Source organism: Sylvia atricapilla, chromosome 1 (genome assembly GCF_009819655.1).
Source record: "Sylvia atricapilla isolate bSylAtr1 chromosome 1, bSylAtr1.pri, whole genome shotgun sequence".
NCBI classification, from domain to species: Eukaryota; Metazoa; Chordata; class Aves; order Passeriformes; family Sylviidae; genus Sylvia; species Sylvia atricapilla.
In genome coordinates, this window is record NC_089140.1 from 142,007,633 (window position 1) to 142,027,199 (window position 19,567).

The window sequence follows — 19,567 nt, forward strand, 5'->3', positions numbered from 1 at the left end:
ACACAGATTCAAGTGCTAGAATAAACTGCCTGTGTTTACAGAAATCAATGAAGTTCTCACCAAAACACATGGCATTTCTTATTTTAAACTATAACATAGCATCCAAGGGATCCTAGTATGATGAATGATTTTTATTTTTTTTTTAACCTGAAACTTGAGCCATCCTGTTGATTTTTGTCATTGCTAGTTCTCTCTTGTTGGTTCTTACAAGTAATTTTCCTCCTTAAATTGAAAGATTCCAGGGCTGGCCATCAGCATCCATTGCAGCTGGCACTTAACTGGGTGCAAGGACAGATTCACCTTGGCAACTGGGGAAGGCTTCAGAGCCTGTCAGCTCACCTGGTGCAAGATAAAACCACTACTGATTCACTGGGGTGGCTGCAGTTAATGGCAGCTCTTTACTCTTTCATTTGCAAAGTTGGGGTTTGTTGTGCAGTTGTGATCTCTCTTTTCCCATGTGTCCCACGTTCCCACTAAACTCCACTCTGGGAAGAAGTAGCTTGAAAGAGTTAAAGAATAAAAATAAGTGCCTGTGATGAATAAGCTGTATGATCTGTATGATTCACAGAAGTGGAAACTCAACAGCAGTTAAACCTTCAAATCTTAATCTGCTTTGGCTATAAGATATCATATGTAAACAGGCATATGTTAACAGTTCACAGGGTAATTTGTGTCTCACTGTCTGACGTCAGGAATTTTGCAATGATATTTTTAAAAAGAAATTCAGAGGTCAGGTGTTGTTTTTTTTTTTCTTTTTCCGTAAGGTGTGCTTTACAAATGCAGCAAACCTCAGTGTAGCTGAGAAGGATCTGTCACTGAAAACTGGTGAGAATCTGTCTCTGCTAGACAAGTTCCACATAGTATTTTGAGGGATTAAAGAAATGTCTAGGCAAATACTGAATTAAAGAAAAGGCAAGAGAGATCCACATACAACAGCTTTCAGTGGTACCCTCAGGCACAAGCCATTAACACAGCTCCATCTCTCACTTGAACAGATTCTTCCTGTGAATTCTCCATTTTACAGCTAGAGACCCTGAAGTTTTCAAATCACTGAAGCCATGACAAAGATAAAAACTAATCAGGCGCATCTCATGGAACATTTGGCACACTTGTGCTGAAAGGAGTGCACATTCCTCTGAATCAAGGACATATTCACCATTACTGCTCTGGAGCTGTGATCTTATTCATTGTAGAAGAATCAAAAAGACTTAAGTCAATGCTCCCTTGAGAAATAACCGGAGCAAAAGCAGGGGCTGCAGGAAGTGATACTGATGACTCAATAACCCAGGCCAACACACTGCCTTATTTTAGACAATGTCCTCTCGGATAGTCATGTTTCCTCATGAGTGGCTGATGACAAAGGTCTTACCTACCTGTGGTCACAAGTACTTCATGACATTTTTCTCAAGTATTGTGGCCAGAGTTAGCTTAGAATTTACTGTGCAACTTTATTAAGCTTCACTGCGATATCAAGTGAATCTTAATCTTCACCTTCATTAAAAATCTTCATGTATGAATCCTGCTGTGTCCATTAACTAAACATTTGCCTAATTGATAGTGCTCTGTTATACAGTGAAGAAGATGCACTTAGAAAAGGGCTTCCTGGAGTGGAAAATGTTACAATATCCCAAGGTCGGGTCTTCCTTTCTGTTACTACAGCCAAAGCCTTAAGCTGATGGCTCCTCACTACAAGTACAGACTAGTACTGACTGCAAATTCCAAGTCTTCCACAAATAATAATTTATTTGCTGGTCATAAAGTGCTTATTGTTAATACACAATATTTCAAACACCTGACGTGGTCACAAAATGCTCAGAGGAGAATCCTGTGAGTAGGTGCCAGCAGATTCTAGGCTCCCAGCCAGTAACTATAAAGAGCAAAAACATTAGATTGATTGTTAAGCAAGTAAAATTCTGGAATGGGTGTACATCATCCAGTAGGTACCCATGTATGTGCTTAGCCTCTTGATGCATGAATAATCCCAATGACTTGACAGGACTGCAGCAGTGTGCAGAAAACACAGTGTGTTTCATCATTTCAAAGCACTGCAGAAAAGGCTGTGGTGGGCTGAGAAGAGAGGCTGCCTCTCTTGCTTGTTCTGATGTTAGTCCAGACCCAAAGACAGAGCCTGAAAGCACGTACATGAATTGAATTGCATGGGAAGCTTACCAAAGGAAGTGTTTGCTTGTAAACTCAGTATGAATAGGATCTTCTCTGACCGCAAGGGAAACGGAGACACTCATTCACTGTCCGCTTGTGCAATCAACTTCTGAAGTAAAAACAGGATTTGAGGTCTAAAACCTGAACCTTCACACGTCTTTCAGGCAACAGAAGAAGCCTTCATGCTCTTCAGTTAGCAAAGAAACAGTCAGGAGGGGTGGCTCATAAGACTCCTTGGATTTGATAACAAGAGGCTTATCAAAAGGGAATCATTGAGAGTTCCGAGCTACAGCAGCCCTCAGAGCAGCTTTTGTGTGGGCTCGAGGGGAGACATCTGAACACCATTGCACTGCACTCCTTTTGATGTCACTACATGCTCGTCATGTGTTTTCTATCTGAGCGGTGAATCTGCCGCCAAGTTCCACAGTGTCTGAGCATGGCTGTGGGTTATCACAGCTGCTGCTCTGCTATAAAAAACATTACTTTTAGTTCTTTATCACCTGGCCATGCGACTACTCTTTGAGCCCCATCTGTGCAGGGTAATCTGTATACCAGTAGATTATAGATGACATGCTGGTTTAAAATTGTTGGCTTTCAATCTAGCAGTAGTTTAATTTTCATTACATGGCTTGAGATAACTTTTAAAATAAAGATACTTATTTTTTCACGGTTTACCAATAGTTTAATATTAGCCAAAATATTTGTGTGCCTTGCCTCTCTCATCCAGTAACTAAAATAAAGACCATTTTTTCTTGTAGCAAGCAGCCGGTTTATTTATAAGTGTCCTAATCTAATAGAGATTTATTCTGTGTGTCCCATGAGACATACTATCAAAGTTACCAGACTTGTCCCAAGCACTTGGGAAGTGGGGAGATGGTTACACAATTCTCATTGCCTCTGGCTGCTCTAGTTATAGAGATAAAGGGTCAGAGAACTGGAGCAACAGAGATAATTTTGTGAGTATCTAAGGAAAAGCAGCTGCTCAGGTGAGTGTAAGCACTGACTGAGGGTAAGACAGGTAGATGCTTGAAAACCATGCAACAAAAAGTCCCTTAAATAACAGGAAACGGAAGATCAGAGCACCAGGAATTCTGAATTCTTCAGTCTTCATCTCAGATGCACTAAGCTACTTGTCTGTTTCAAAAAAGAGAAAAAAATATATCAAGAACAATATTCACCTTGCCACAGTTCTGGCAAATCTGTGCCGGGCAAGACTCTTCCCTCTGCTAGGACATGCCCATTCTGTGATACACATCCGACAGGCTCTTTTTCTGCTGCAGTCCCACATCCTTGTCTAGCAGCTGGGACTCCAGGAAGTCAGGAGACAGAGAACAGTCCTGTTTGCTTTGACTGGCCTTTTCCAAGGCAAGATCTACTTTTCGTAAAGATTTTGCAATGTCCTTTCACTGAGAGCTCCTCAGACTTTGGTAGTATTAGGAAGGTGCCTGTTGCACACTGTTGTCCTTTGCCAAGCACAAAGACTACTTAACTGTACTTCCAAAGGTCATCCCTGCCCACCTCACAGGTCCCAAGTCCCTTTGGAACATCAGGGCTGAGTGATGAGGGCTGAGTTTCTTGTATTCTGCTGGCTCACAGCAGTTTGTTTTTTCTGACACTTGGATAGCAGGATTCACCCACAGAGTCAATGTTTTATGCCAGAATTAGGTCTGTAATTGTGCACTGATCTGTGCTCCACAATGATTTTCAGTGCTGTCCACTGTGAATGTGTAACATTGCCCTGGTTCATTTTGAAGGGCTGTAAAGCCATTCAGGCACAAATTCACCATAGGCACAACTAGGAATTACTATGATAGTATTCATCACATATGCTAAGCAGGTTGACCCTGAAAAGTCTTTTTTGGGGAAGGGGGAGATGGAAGGATGAAGGCTTGTGCAGAGAATAGAAGGAAGACCCCAAAAGACAGCTTTTGATTTCAGGAGGAAACTAATGCAGGAGATAAGCCCGGATGCTTAAAAAGCCAGTGGTATGACCTGCAACAAACATAAGGCTGCTACGGCAAGTGTGGTAGCCCCATTTTCTGCAAAAATCTTATAATACTGAAACATTGCAACAGTTTTTCACAAATCTCTTCCTGGAGTTCCTCCTGTTCTCAGCACTGGTTCCTAACCAAACCAGGGCTGCATGCAAGCACTGGCAGAGATGGGCAAGGAGGACAAGCTTCAGCCCTTTGAGAAAGAGCATGCCATGCAGATCATCAGATGTCATCCTTGGCATCCCTTTTTTATTTTTTTTAATTTTTGCATTTTGGGCATTGGCCAAAATTAGAAAAACCAGAAAAGCCAAAGTGGGAATCACTTCTCTGCTCTGCATCTTGAAATGGATTTGGTGGGGATGGAGGGGAATCTGGGTGTGGACCTTTTCCTACGTTCTGCACCCAAAACATAAGACTAACTTGAGTAATAATAGCTACTAAATGTTTAGCCGTGACAATTAATGCTTTGAGTACCTGACAGCTTGCCAGGCATTTTAAAGAAGCAACAAAGGTTTCCTTCTGTCAAGAACTTCACCTGTTTTGCAAAGACCTGCAAGATTTAGGCTTTGGTTTGTTTCAGTCACATGTAGACAGTCAACTCTAGTTTAGTCTATACAGTCAGCTAGAAGAGGGCACCCACCAGCACTTCTGGGATGAATGCTCCAGGGTTGTCTTTTCCTGGACTTTGGGGACTGCACGCCCAGTTTTGGGGCTCCAGTTAGCAGGGACACACAGAGCATGAAATTGTTGTAATCCCTGTGAGAAAAGACTGCCCAGGCACCAGGAGAATGTGGCAGGACTGTGAGGTACAATTCTGTGTGTATCTCTGCTCTTCCCACATGCCAGGTGTTTTCTTGAGGGAGCCAGGATGACCAGAGGTGCTTTTTTCCCTTCCTCATCACCAGTGCCATCCCACATTTGGCTGCCAGTAGCTTGAAGTAAGCACAGTGCCCAGGTGCCACTGTGTCCCCGTGGTGTGTACTGAGAGGTTTTAAATGGATGGGAGGCTGGTCACATGAAGGACACGGCTTCCAACAATGTGTGAACTAGAGCCTCAGAATAGCTCTTCTCCTCAGCAGGGACAGTGATCTGACACAGGAGCTGCGAGGGGGATCTTTGTGTGGGTGAGGAGACTGACACCTTCATTCCTGCTCACACTGCATCTCAGTTTTGAGAGAGCTACAGGGAATACTACTAATGCCCACGGGTACCTTTATTGCTGTTTTCATGTGTCTGCACCCTTCCCCTGTCCCCAAAGGTACCGACACCCTTGCCCCCTGCCCCACCCCACCTTGTGGTGTCTCAGATGTAGGAAGCAGCCCACACATGTGGCATCCTACCAGTTAATTCACCCAGCAGCAGCATTCCAATCATTAAACTTCCAGGAAGGGAAAAGTAAAACAAAAGGTCTAATAGATACTTGCATGTGTTTTACCTATAAGAGGAACTAAATGAAATAGTGTGCTTTGAGAGTTGTGGTGAATCACTCAGAAAACAATCTGCTGGCATTAACAGCATTGTATTTCTGGGAAAAAAAAAAAAAAAAAAAAAAAAAAAAAAAGAAAGAAAGAAATGCAGGCCCTGGGATATCCCTTTATGGCATATGCGTTTTATGTTTAAATGCATTAATGGGACTGCTATGCTATGAGTCATCCTGCACAAGAGTTTCATGTGTTTCTTAAAATACTCTAGAAGTAGCTGAAGGCATGCACGGGTTTGCTGTGCAGTTATCTATCAGGAATCTGAGCAAATACCTGCATGTGTGGCACCACAGGCTTCAGAGCTGGGGGGCCCATCCTCAGCCCTCTCTGCCACTTGTGCAGACCTGGGCTGGGGAAACCAAAACAGAATAGGAATTGATCCTGCTGAATAACAAACCACAGGGTTCCTTGTGTTAATATCAGGGAAACCTCAGGACTAAATTACAGAAAATTTGCATTTATATAAACAGAAAACTGGAGAGTTTCCTTCTGAAGTATTGTCAAAATGACAGCTGTCTGGGTGGTGTTTTTTTTTTTTTTTTTTTTTTTTTTTTTTTTTTTTTTTTTTTTTTTTTTTTTTTTTTTCCCAGGGAAGATTTGTTTTCTGGTTTTGTCTCTTTTTAATTTTTTTTTTCCTCATATCCTGCCAGTCCTGGCTGTAAGTCTATTTACTACTCCTTTAAAGCCACACTTTGAGCCTTGTGGAGCTCCTCTCAGTCTGCTCCTCACAGGTCACTTCAGCTGCTGGCAGCTGCCTGGATCTCCGAGCTATTCCTTTTTCGGACAGCAGATAGTTTTAATATGGGAAACACCCAGTAACAAGTATTTCTGATGGTGCACGTTACATCTACCCTTATGAGCAAACACTTATGGCTCACACAACAGCGTCGTGATGCAAACCTTGGGGTGAGGGATGGTTATTTAGTGATTAGTGAAAAGTAAGAACTGGGGCTGGGAACCTGCAGTTGTATGGACGAGAAGATCCTGGAAAAGAAGGTGGCCTCGCTTTCCCGACATAATTATTTAAGGTCGAAGAGGGGGTCCCCGCCGCCCCGCCACGTCCCGCGGAGGCTCCCCCGCCGCCCCTCCCAGCAGCAGCGCGGCAGGGCCGGGGCGCGGAGAGCAGCGAGCGGAGCAGGCGTGTCCCAGCCTCCCTCCTCCCATTTCCCCGTGCGTCAGGGCCGGCAGGAGGAGGAGAATCACCTTTTTTTTTTTTTTTTTTTTTAAAAGCCTCCAACTACTTTAGCGCGGACTCGGCGGCAGATGGTGGACACGACCCGAGGTTTCGGCGGGGAGAGCGAAGGGATGCGCCCAGCGCGCAGCGCCCGCCTGTAGCTCCGCGCCCGCTCCGCTCCCCCCATGAGCCGCCCCGCGTCCCTGCTGCCGGCCGCCCGCTGCCGCAGCGCCCCGGCCAAGCGCCTCCAGCCCCTGCACGACGGCCCCGCCGAGGAAGCGCCGGCCGCCAAGTGCCCTCGGCTCGCCGAATGCGGCCCCCCGGACTGCCTGAGCGCTCCCGGGTCGCCGTGTGCCCCCGCTTCTCCCGCCGGCGGCGGCGGCGCGGCGGGTCCCAGCCTGATCGCCTCCTACCTGCTGCTGCCGCTGGCCGAGCGGGAGCAGGTGTCCAGGGCGCTGAGCGTCAGCTCGGGCCGGGAGCTGCGCTGCAAGGTGAGCGGGAGCTGCGCGGGTGGGGAGCGGGTCTGCCGGCGCGCCCGGCCCGGGGACAGCGCTGCCGAACATCCTCCCGCTGCTCCCCGGCTGGGAACGCCCGGCCGGCCCCCGGCGGCGTCTGCACGCCCTGCCGCTGAGCTGGGACTCCGGCTTACCTCGGAGCGCCTTTCCCCCGAAGGCTGTGGGAATGGCGGTTTGTTTTAGTTTCCCCCCCCCAGCCTTTCAATATAAAACGAACAGGAAAGGTCTCGTAGCCGCTTCTGCCGGTCCTGCCGAGCCCTGGCTCCTCTCCAGCTCCCTCGTCATTGTTTGGGGAGAGTTGCTACGCGAGCTGCAGCTTTCAACGCCCTTGAAAATGAATTTGGGTTTAATTTCCTCTATACAGGTGTTCCCCCTCAAACACTACCAGGATAAGATCCGACCTTACATTCAGCTGCCGTCACACAGAAACATCACCGGGGTTGTCGAAGTCATTCTCGGGGACACCAAAGCCTACGTATTCTTTGAAAAGGACTTTGGGGACATGCACTCCTACGTGAGGAGCTGCAAGAGGTTGAGGGAAGAGGAGGCTGCCCGGCTGTTCAAGCAGATTGTCTCCGCTGTAGCTCACTGCCACCAGTCAGCCATCGTACTTGGTGACCTCAAGCTCAGGAAATTTGTCTTCTCTAATGAAGAAAGGTAAGTGGCTGTCAGCAGCCAGCCCTGGGGTGAGTGGGGAGAGAGGAATGCTACATCCCGAGACACAAAAAGCGTCTCAGGGAGTGGAAACAGCCCCGTCAGTGGGGCATCACCTGCGAGCAATCCGAGTAGGTCCTCATCACGTGTGTGTTGTAGGTCACGGATCTAACCCGTGTGCAACTCCCTCTTACTTAGATCTTGACTGATGAAAGGGAGGAAGCTCGCCGGGAGCTTCCTCTCATTCAGCAGAAGTTCAGTGAAACCCCCTGGCAGACAAAGGGATGATCGTTCGGATGCTCGTTAGCGCCAGAAGATGTCATGTGTGCCACTCATTCAGTGCGAAATGAATAAAAGGCAGCGAGGGAGAGGGGGGAGGCTGAGGTGGTGTGCTGGGAGGAGGAAGCTGCCCGGCTGGGGGAGCAGGAGGTGTGAGGAGCTGGAGCTCTGGTTCCTCCTTGGCAGAGCTGCCTTGTGACCCACGGCGGAGCCACAACACTTGGGAAGGGTCTCCTTTGCTGAACCACTCTGCTGATGAGAGTGAGCTTCGAGGCTTTTATCCCTCCTCAACTATCCCCGTGCCCGTGGATTGTGGGCACATGCAGGAGGGAAGGTGGGACTTGGTTTAATAATGCTTTGGGAATGCTGCATCGAAGAAAATCACTTTAATAAAACTTAGCCTAAAGCCTAGGTTCGTGGAGAAGATCATAGAATCTGGTTGTTAAATTTAGATTAGGGAAATAATTCAGTATTCCCCTGGAGTGTTTGCTGCTCTTGCAGTGCTTCACTGCACATGGCAGAGTCAGAAATACAGCAAAACTGACTCTTCGCTGGCTGTTTATCCCGAGGAACATTAAAAGATTAAGTAAAAGCTGTAATGGAGTTGTGCTTAGTATCATAAAAATGTAAGGTGCAAAAGAAAGGGGATTTTGTTTGTTTTGTTAAATTGGGCTAATGATTCTTCAGGATACCTTTTATGAATGTGATAAGAAAATTAACCAGCACTGCTCCTCTGAAACAGAAACAGCCATATGTTGACACGTAAAGAAAGCTATTCCTTTGAAGGAAACTATTGCAGCTTTTCCCTCCCATAAGAAGATGAAACATTTGTTGAAATGTTACATTGCACACAGTCTCGCTCATTTGGAAATAACGTGTTGCACAGGCGATGTCATGTGCATCACATTTGGCAAGAAGAGGGTTAAGCAATGGCAGGCGACGCGGGCTCTCTCTCGCACAGGTGCAGTTTCAGGGCTCCCGCAGCCAATCCCGGGCCCACGGATCTCGTTGAGTCATATTTTCCGTTTGCAGAACCAATGGGTATTTGCCGAGGTCAGGCTGAGGACAGGCTGAAGCCAACATATCTACACCCCAGCAGGCTGCCAGGCAGTGCAGAGCTCTTCCAGGGCTGGCTGATGGCTTCCCTGCCAACGGGAGCTCCCCTTATCCTCCAAAATAGGAGGTTGGGGTGGACCCATCTCCACCTGGAGATGGCGGGTGCAGTGATATGCTCCAAAAGGCAAAAAGAATAAATTACAAACAAAAATGAAAAAAAAAAAAAAAAAAGCTCAGGAAAGGCAGTGATTCTCACCACTGCTGAGGGGAGCTGGTCTGTGTGGTTTGTGGAATCACGCAGCAGGATGCTGTTTGCTCAAAGCCTGAATGTCACGTAGTGGCTGTAAGGTGCCATGTCACCAATTAACCCCCTGCAGCGGCACTGCAACCTGCATAGGTAGACAGTGACTTGGTGTTCCTCAAGAGTCCTCTGTGTTGTTAAGATCCTCAGTTAATAAAAAAACAGGAGCGTCGCTGGATGCTGGCCCAATGCACACAGCAGCACTTCCATTACACATTCCCAGGAGTCTGGGCAACTTCTCCGCTGCAAGTTAAGAGGTGTTTCCTTTCTCACTGCTAGTGTGAGAAAGAATGGGGCCATGGCAAGGGCTTGCTGAGATTGCTTATGACTGCGTGTTGCTATTTCTCACCTCTGGCTTCCTCTCCTGCTCTCCCTAGGACTCAGCTGCGTCTAGAGAGCCTGGAAGACACACACATCATCAAAGGCGAGGATGATGCGCTCTCAGACAAGCACGGCTGCCCGGCATACGTCAGTCCTGAGATCCTAAACACAACGGGAACTTACTCTGGAAAATCGGCCGATGTGTGGAGTTTGGGAGTGATGCTCTATACCCTGCTGGTGGGACGCTATCCCTTCCATGACTCGGACCCTAGCACTCTGTTTTCCAAAATCCGGCGTGGACAGTTCTGTATTCCTGACCACGTCTCCCCCAAAGCCCGCTGCCTCATCCGCAGCCTCCTGCGGCGGGAGCCTTCTGAAAGACTCACTGCTCCAGAGATCTTGCTTCACCCTTGGTTTGAGGCAGTCTTGGAGCCTGGATATACAGACCAGGAGACGGGAACTTCAGATCAGATTGTCCCAGAATATCATGGAGACAGTGATGATATTAGTTCCTTCTTCTGCTAACCCCGAAATCTCAAAAACCTCGCCAGTTCTTACCTCCGGCATCTTTGTAAGATTTCATTTTTCCGCGTCTGCAAACTCAACAGCATCTAAAAGTGCCAGTATGGTCAGAAAAGTGACCTTGTCTAAATGAATGCCAACCTCGAGATCTCCACTCCCTAAGTGTACTCACAGTTCCATCCCCTTGCTCTGCTGGTCGGTCCCACCAGCCCCGGAGGACCCGTGCAGCTTTGTGAGAACTGTCTGGCTCTTCTGCCTCCCGCATCCTCCTCCGGTGTAACTGGTCACATCTTGTCTGCAGAGTCTTACGTCTGGCAAGGTGTGGGATGGAAAGGCAGCTCCTTCTGCTTTCCTGCAGCGGCTGCAGAGGTGTGGAGCCCTGGCCACGATGTGTAGGGGCAGAGGGGCGCATGGCGCACCTCTGCCTGAACAAATCTGACAGAAATGGTTAAAAGGGGAATCGGTTCAGCGTGCCCCAGCAGCCAGCTCATAAAGCAGCTCTCTGACTGTAAGCACACGTTAATGAGGGAAGGAGGTCTTCGCCCATCATGGCCAGCTCTCTGCTGCTCCTCCAGCTGATCCTGCTTTCAGAGGCGTGAAGCTCTTAGATCCACCCGTAAGACAAATCGTTGCTGTGGCTCTTTCTGAAGCAGAAACCAGTGGATCTCCCGGCCGGATCCACTCTGATTCCATTCACTGACCAGGAAAGCATTTAAAATGGACTTGAGCCTCGTGTTAGCACAGTGTAGCCTATATAACGTTATGCCCTCAGCGAGCTTGTCAAGTAGTAGGTCTCCTTAGCCCCGAGTGCCAAAATATATCCGTTTACCAAACCGTAACACTATCGCTGGGGCGCCTTTCCCTGGGAAAGGATAAGGGGTGTCTTGTACAGTACCTGTAAACGTGGCCATGTTTTTCAACCGGTTTAACTCTTAAAAATACCACACCACCTCCTCTTTCCCACTCCACCCCCCAAAAAGTTAGTCTTAAGAGTAAAATCTCCGTACACTCTTAGGTGATTATTCAGGTATGCTGTTTGCCTCCGGCCTCCCCCCCTTTTTTTTTTTTTTTTTTTTTTTTGCATGATTATTCATAGTCTTTCCAATATCTGTGGATAATGAATATATCTGAATCATTTGCTTCCTGGGTTGGGGGTAAGTAAGGCTTAGTCCTGCCTAAAATTTCTGCTTTGTTTCACGTGTGTCCAGTGGTTTATGCAGAGATGTCCATTCGCCTTAGGCAAGAGTGCGGCTTCTGAAATGGCCGTGAGGTGGGTGATGCACGTTCCCAACACCACCCCGTTCGAGTGAAGTCATTTTAAGGGTTAACCCTGGCAAGCTGCAGTCTCACCATGCATTGCAAGAATACCATGTATACCTCATGGACTGTGTACTTTGTACATACCTTACTGTTTGGGGTTTTGTTTTCTTGTTTTGTTGTACTTTGTCCTAATAAGAGGTGTCGAAGAGCAGTTTAATGTGAATTATTGTTGGCAATACTAACTTGACAGAATCATGAGCATTAAGAGCAGAGCGCTTCAGCTCTCCGTTGCACTAAACCTCTCATGATTGCTTGACATTTGTATCTGTGATACAGTTTAACCCTTCTATGAAAAACAGTACATTTGTATATATTGGTAGAAAATTCTGCCAGAAAAGCTAAAAACACTATGTCCAATTTGTACATATGTATATGTCTGTGGAAACTTGGATGATAAAGTCTGACTTGTAGAAAGTTTTAATAAACTTGGTTTCATAATGTTTGTCCCCATTTCTTGTGTCGTCTCAAGAGGAATGCACCTCAGTGTGTCTGGTTTAATCTGAAAATATCGAGTTTGGTCTCAGAGACTATCAGCTTCTTGGTGGTGTATATATGCATTCCAACATGCCTTAGCCTGAACTCCCCCAACTAAGGCTGGGGTTGAATCTCCAGGGAGAGTGGGGACAGGTGATGGATCCTCCCCCTTGTGAGGTGGAAAGGGCTTGAGATGTCCCCAGGGTTATGTGAAATTTGGTATCATACTCCTCTGATGAAAAAGAGGGAGCAGAGTTAGAGCTCTGCCTCTGAATTTTAAAAACCCTCTTGTCTTTCAGTCCATGCATTTGTTTACCTCTATGCCCTATGAGCAGGAGGTGCTGTGGCACAGCAGGGCTGTCATCCTGCACCTGTGTGCCTGGCAATGTGATGCTCCAGCCAATGGAAAATCTGATCTCAGGTGTCTAAAAGTGAGCAGCCAGAAGGAGAGGCAGCAACCAAGAGCATTGGTGTTACAGGGAGCTGGAGCTTGTGGACAGAGGCTTGACCTCACTGCTGGGAGGCAGCACAGTGCTCTTATTGAAATGAAGGGAAAGATTATTAGAGCTGCTTTTCTTTGTGGTGAGAAGAGAGAAGTATAAATAGCTGCAGTATCAAGGTTAGAGAATGTGCTTTCCTGAAAGAGATCAAGCCACCCTTGCAATCCACCCGGAGCGGTGAGATCATCACTCACAAGTGGAAAGGAGGAGGAAGAGAGTCTTGATTTTTATTTATACTTTGCCTCATGTTTAACTTTGTCCTTTTGCTTGAAATCTGTTCAGCGGAGCAACTGCTTCTAGGCAGCTCCTTGAGCAGGAGCAACTTTAAAAACAATTTTACTTTTAAAAGGGGAGTGGAAGGTGAAAAGGAGGGAATAGGAACCTGGTCAGTGATAAAGCAAAGTGCACTGACTTTCATGAGTTACCTTGACTGCGACTCTGAGAAGCCAGTGATCTGTGCAGTAAGCATATTTTCTTAGAACTTGCTGAGTGAATGTCAGACACCAAAATATCTCAAGTTACTTTACTGATGTCATTCTTGCAAGACTTGTAAAAATATGTGCACTGCATAGCCTGGCTGATTAAATTACCCCCCTGCCCTACCATGCTTTCAGGCTTGGACGCAAGCCCTGATGCATCCTTTCAAAACAACCGCAGGAGGTATGTATTTTAGCAAAACCTGGAAAACTTTCAAAACACTTTTTCTCCCCCTTGCAGTTAAGTCACCCTTGGTAGGTGAACGTGTAGGTCATCCCGTGACTTTGTTTCACATGAGCTGATCTGCAGAGCAATTAAAATAAATGCCAAATTGTAGTAACATCTGCAAACAGCCTCTGTATTGCTTTAGGGATTATAATGCAACATCCGTTTGTACAGCAGAATAAATTGCTATTGCTTCGTTACCCCATCGTTTGTATTATTGTATACAAAGTTTCAGAACATGTTGAAAGAAACAGCATATTAAGTGATTAAACTTTGATGGTGGGTGTGAGAACTTTGATTTATGCAATGCACACATTTCTTTTTGAGAGAGTCATAGTTTGTCTATTTTTAAATGGTCCTTTTGGCAGAGGACCACATGAATCTTTTATGTATTTTGCAGACCTGGTCACCATTTTCACCTTGAAACTGACCTCTCTGAAAAGTGCTGAAGTCTCCCGACTTCAGTCCTCTGTTGTTGCTAAAAACACAGGAAAAGCTGAGGTTTTTCACAACATCCTGGTCTCCGTCCTGAGCCAGGATCAAACCACCTCCCAGTCAGGATAGATCTTACATCCTAAGTATATATTTTTATCAACTCTCGATACTTCAGCTGCCTTTTAGGCACCAGTTCAATAATATTCTTTTGAAGTAGCACAGCAGGATTTGTAAACCAGCTTCCTCTCAAAGTGCCAGGTAAAACAGCCAGCTCAGCAAGCTCAGGTTTAAGGTCAACATCTTTGCCAAGCAGGTGATAGTGAGCTTATTTGCAGTCAAAAAGGACTGGTAGAGGTTCAGCTCTACCTAAGCTAAACAGTGCCCTGATTTTAGTAGAAGACCTTCAAGTCAGGCAAAGGCAGTTCTGCATCAGTGTAGTATTTATGAAAGCAAAGGGGTGAAAGAACAGGGCTATTTTACAGATGTACACGAGAAAAATTCATTGCCCTTGGCTGGATCACAAAGTCAGTGCAATATTTTCCTCTAGTTCTCCTTTAATGCACTGAGGGCAGGCCTGACAGATAACCTGAGAAACACTTTTTATTCCAGCAGTTCCAGAGTGCACTCTGTCAAGCAATTCTCAACAGATTATCTCTATATGGAAAACCAATTTTTTTCCCTACTTTTTTCATGCTGTTGCATTCTGTCAGGGAAAAAAGCCCAGCATTCAGCATTATGGCAGATTTAGCAACACAAAGAAATATCCTATGCAAATACTTCTTACAAAGATGCTTTTCTAGTGAGCATTGAGAAGAATAACTTGACATATAACCATGGTCTGAATTAATCCCTTGCAAAAAATGGCTTTGTTAAATGCAATGTCTCAGAAGTATTGTTGATAAAAGTACCGTGAAATTTGCAACAGTTCTTGCCGTGATTCCTCCATAACTTGCAAAATCCTTTTCTCCAAGTGAAATCTAGAGTTCAGATTTCAGACAGGATCAACTTTGTTGCAGCAAAATGAAAAATCCTTCAGGGTATGAGTTCACAGCAGCATCTTTTTCTTCTTTTTGTGAAGCCAGTTATTTAGAAAATGCCTTAAAGAAAACTCATTAGTTTTCATTGCCCTGCATGTATTTATTTACAGTATTTAACCAGCTAAACAAGCTAATGTGCAGCACTTCATTTCCTAATTTGGCTTTGAAACTGGAGCAGCCGAAGTATCAATTACATTCTGTCAAATGCAAACATTAACATAACTGTATGAAGCAATCATGTTTCTAACAACAGCAAGCACTGCCCAGAGGACCAAAATAAATAAAATTCATAGAGCAAGAGGTAACGCTTTTCTTTAAGGCAGGATTAGGGCTGATGAGCGCCCGGGCACTTCCCTCTCCGGGGCCGTTTGTCTGGCAGGGCTGCGGAGGCAGCTCCAGCGCTGAGGTGGAGGTGATTAATAAGGCACTTGCTCACCAAGGGCACGGTCTCATCACGGCGGGTGTGGATTTCTGCATGCAGCTCCCACTGTTATTAATGGTTAATTAATGTGTAATTTGCAGAAAGAGATGAAACTGGGACCTTGGCGGTGTGTTGTGAGCACACACACACAGGCTTATCATTCGAAGAAATATCAGGGTGACACGAAGGGTGGGTGACAGAAAATAAGTGTGGAGTGAATCAGCTGCCCTGTGTTTATGATACGGTGCTGTTGTGGGAAAACATTCACCTCCATCAACTACCGTCTCCTGCCAACAACAAAAGCTGAGTTTGATAAATTATTAGTGGAGATGTTCTCAGTGGCTTTGCTTAGATTTTACTCCTCTTGCGCAAATTGCAGATTAGGAAAGGATTAAGTAACAACAGTGTGGCTAAAGTATTACACATCGTGCTGGCAATTAGCCAAAGAATGTAGCATGCAAAAGCTGACATTGCCTAAGAAATCAAATATAGCTCTGGCCACCACAGAAAATTACTCTTCCCCACCACCCAACGCAGTTGCTCAGTTTCTTTCCTGTCTCACCCAGAGCCTTGCACCAGCAAATTGTCATTACAGAACTTTATTTTCCTTTTCATGATTTAAAAAAACTTTTTTTAACTTCCTGGTAGTGAAAAAGCCATAAACATTTAGATGAATCGCAGAAACCATAAATGTAATTGAGTGTAAAGCCATTGTTGGGCCCTGTGATAACATCCATGTCAAGTCTCAACTTGTCAGATTCATAATCTCGCTGGGGCTCAAATACTGCAAGTTTCCTTTGCTGTACTAACAGCTGGAGACAAAATACCCACATAATTTGGGGTAAAAGGCTCTGCAAGGCTCGCACACCCAATGAGAGTGACTTTGCAGATGGGCGGTGGGATACCTGGTGTGAGCAAGTGTTCCCCCCAGTGACTAATGGCAGCAGTTAAGCTCTCACAAAGTTCAGCCGGCAGCCTCTGTTGCTAAGCAGGGGGACAATGACCCTCAAACATCAGGCAAAAGTGTAAAACCCACCTGAAATGTATGGAATTGTTGGCTGGCAAAAATGATGGGGAGCCCTGTTCCTCCCCACCCTCATGCCTGTGCCCGGGCTGCCTGGATCTGGAGAAGGCGGGATGCTGTCAGGCCAACAGGTTCATCTGGCCCCGGGAGGAGCACGTGCACTTGCCTGATGCCTACGGGTGTGCATGGGAGTATGGCAGGTGCCCATCAGGCATCTCCTGTGGGGTTTCCCTGCAGCACAGGGACACAATAGCTAAAGGGGACCTACAGGAAAGATGGAGACGGACTGGTTATCAGGGACTGTAGTGATAGGACAAGTGGTAACAGTTTTAAGCTGAAAGAGGGTTGATTTAGGTTGGGAAGAAATTCTTTACTGTGAGTGTAGTGAGACACTGGAATGGGTTGCTCAGAGAACTTAAGGATGCCCCAACCCTGGAAGTGTTCAAGGCCAGGCTGGATTAGGCTTTGAGCCACATGGTCTAGTGGAAAGGTGTCCCTGCTCACAGCGGAGGTTTGGAACTAGATGGTCTTTAAGGTGGCTTCCAACCCAAAGCATTGCATGATTCTATGACACTGTGGCCCACTGATACCCATCTTGGTATTTGAACATCCTCCAAGAACCTTCCTATGACTGGGAGCCTTGCTTGGCCCTTGCTTTGACTCTATCTGTACCTTGAGGTCTCAAAGTCCTGCAGCAACGAATTCCACAGCAGACTTTGGCACTGCTTCAATAAATTACTTTGCTTGGAAAGGGAATATGCTTCAAACAATAGCAATATAGCAGGAATGACTGAAGAGGAGCAGCTGGCCTGGTTTTGGAGGATCTTTTTGCTGCCCTCATTCCCCATGGGGACTGGAGGTGACACTGTGCTCTGTGCAGGTCAGTAGCCTTCTGAAGCAGCTGCAGTGCCCAGAGTGGTGAGGACTTGAGCCCAGTGGACAGAAAGGCTTAATCAGCGAACTCATGGGATTTTTTATCATGGGTCTTGTGATCCTTGATATGTAAGGGCCCTGTCTGCCGAAGGCAATGATATCCATGAAATTTTGGGTTTTCATGTGAGGAAGAACAAGCAAATGTCCGATTTCTCTGTTGCAAAGAGGGATTTGAAAGGATGTGTCCGATGAACTCTTTGGACTATTCCCTACGCATTACTAGTGTCCCAGCCTGATGCTTCACGCTGCAAAGACATGCTTGACTGGCTGCCTCATTACAGCAGGCAGTTCTGTCCTTTCATCTGAGCAGCTGGCAAAACAATAAATTAAAAAATAAGGCAAAGTCAGCAAATAGTTTTCTTTCCCCATGTGCAAGGTTAGAGGAACTACTCTCCCTCCTCCAGAATGATTTCCTGACTTAGTAACATTTTTCTCAATCTCCCCTTCTTCTTTCTTTCTGGGCATGTGAGGAAAGGCAGAATTTGTGTTTCAGGCAAAGAGGGAGCATCTTTACATGCTGTGCTGTGGCCCAAGCTCCACATGCTTGTCTGCCAACCACAGTCAAACCCCTGAGCAATCTCCCTCCAGCGAGGCGCGGAGTGGCTTTGCAGGGAGAGTGCTTTTGTCAGGATGGTGTCTGGACCCCAGACAGGAGGTAACCCCTGCCTGCCGGCTCCTCAGGCAAGCCTTGCTGCCTGCAGACAGACAGTACTGCCAGTATTAGTCACTGGCAAGAGATGGTCCATCCTGGGATGTCTGGGTATGTTGGAGAGAAGATGCTGCAGTGTCATGCAGCTTGTCCCCAGCACTGGGCATGGCTCTGGGTCCCTGGCAGCATTTTGGCTGCTGGGCACAGGCAGGACTGCTCTGCAGGGCGCCATGGGCTGAGCTGCTGACCTGGGACTGGCCCGTGATGCACATCCTGCTCACGCATGTGGGCATGAGTCAGAGCCTGAGAGGAAAAGGCCTCACCCAGTGACAGGCAGAGCAGTGGTGCAGGGAGCTCAGGCTGTGTGCTGATAGAAGAGATTACTTATTATAGCTGACAGCCTTCCTCGGCAAAATCCCTACACCTGTGACGTGGGGAAAGGGGTTTGATGCTAAGCAGGTCTCCCACCTCCTAGTCAGAGGTTCAGTGGAACCTCTGCAGGCTGGGTTTGTTGATGTGGCTCAGTGCCTGCCCTCAGCACCTGCAATCTTAGAGCTGAAGGAGCTGCTGGGGGCTCTCAGCACACAGACCCCAAGCTGCTGGCAGTCTCTCCACAGCAAGAAGGCACAGCAAGATTGATCAGACTCTCATACATTCCCTTCTGCTCTTGTGAGACCCCACCTGAAATACTATATTCAGCTTTGGGGCCCCCAACATAAGAAGAACATGGAGCTGCTGAGCAGTTCCAGAGAATGGTCCTTAAAATATCCAGAGGGCTGGAGCGCTACTCCAGGCTGAGAGAGCTGGCGCTGTTCAGCCTGTAGAAGAGAGGGTTCTGGAGAGACCTTGCAGCATCTTTCTCTACCTAAAGGGGGCCTTACAGGAAATATGGGGAGGGACTCTTTGTCATGGAATGTAGTGATAGGATGGGGGGGGGAATGGTTCTAAACTGAAGAAGGGTAGATTTAGATTACATATTAGGGAGAAAACCTTTATTGTGAAGCTTGAGAAGCACTGGAACAGATTGCTCAAAGCAACTGTGAATGCCCCATCCCTGGCAGGTTGGATGGGGCTTTGAGCAACCTGGTCTAGTGGTAGGTGACCCTGCCCATGTCAGGGGGATTGGAACAAGATGATGATTAAGGTCTCTACCAACACAAATCATTGCATTATTCTATGCTGTGCAGGGGCCTCTAGAGAAGCAATGCAATCTTTATGTCTCTTCTTCCTGTCAGATTGACCTCAGTCTTGCTGTCTTCAGCACCTGCCACCTGCCCTTTACCCAGGTGCTAATCTTCCTTGGGGGCTGGGACAGCTGAGCGATGGTCGAGCTGCCCCCTCCCTCCTCGCTGCTTTTCCAGGAGACAGGTGTCCAGATCTTTTGACCCTTGCAAATGATTGAATTTAATTATTTCTAGAAAATTTCCGCTATGGTTTTATAGTGTTTCTTCCAGAAATCTGGTTCATCTTTGCTAGGAAGCCATTGCATGTCTCAAGCAAAGGTCAGGATGAATCATTTGGGAAAACAGGCCAGCTGTGATGGACTCCCAGCACCAGAGGAGTGGAAGTGTGTCCATGGTTTGCCAATTAAACACAAAGCCCTCAACACCCCCAG

General features: G+C 46.7%; 1 protein-coding gene across 1 annotated transcript; it reads left to right on the forward strand.

The window, feature by feature from the left end:
* The first annotated feature begins 6,831 nt into the window (after positions 1-6,831).
* Positions 6,832-12,215, forward strand: TRIB1 (tribbles pseudokinase 1). The gene is made up of 3 exons (XM_066336028.1): positions 6,832-7,300; positions 7,689-7,981; positions 9,992-12,215. The coding sequence occupies exons 1-3, from the start codon at positions 6,995-6,997 to the stop codon at positions 10,458-10,460; spliced, it is 1,068 nt and encodes a 355-aa protein (XP_066192125.1). The 5' UTR covers positions 6,832-6,994; the 3' UTR covers positions 10,461-12,215.
* Positions 12,216-19,567: the final 7,352 nt, after the last annotated feature.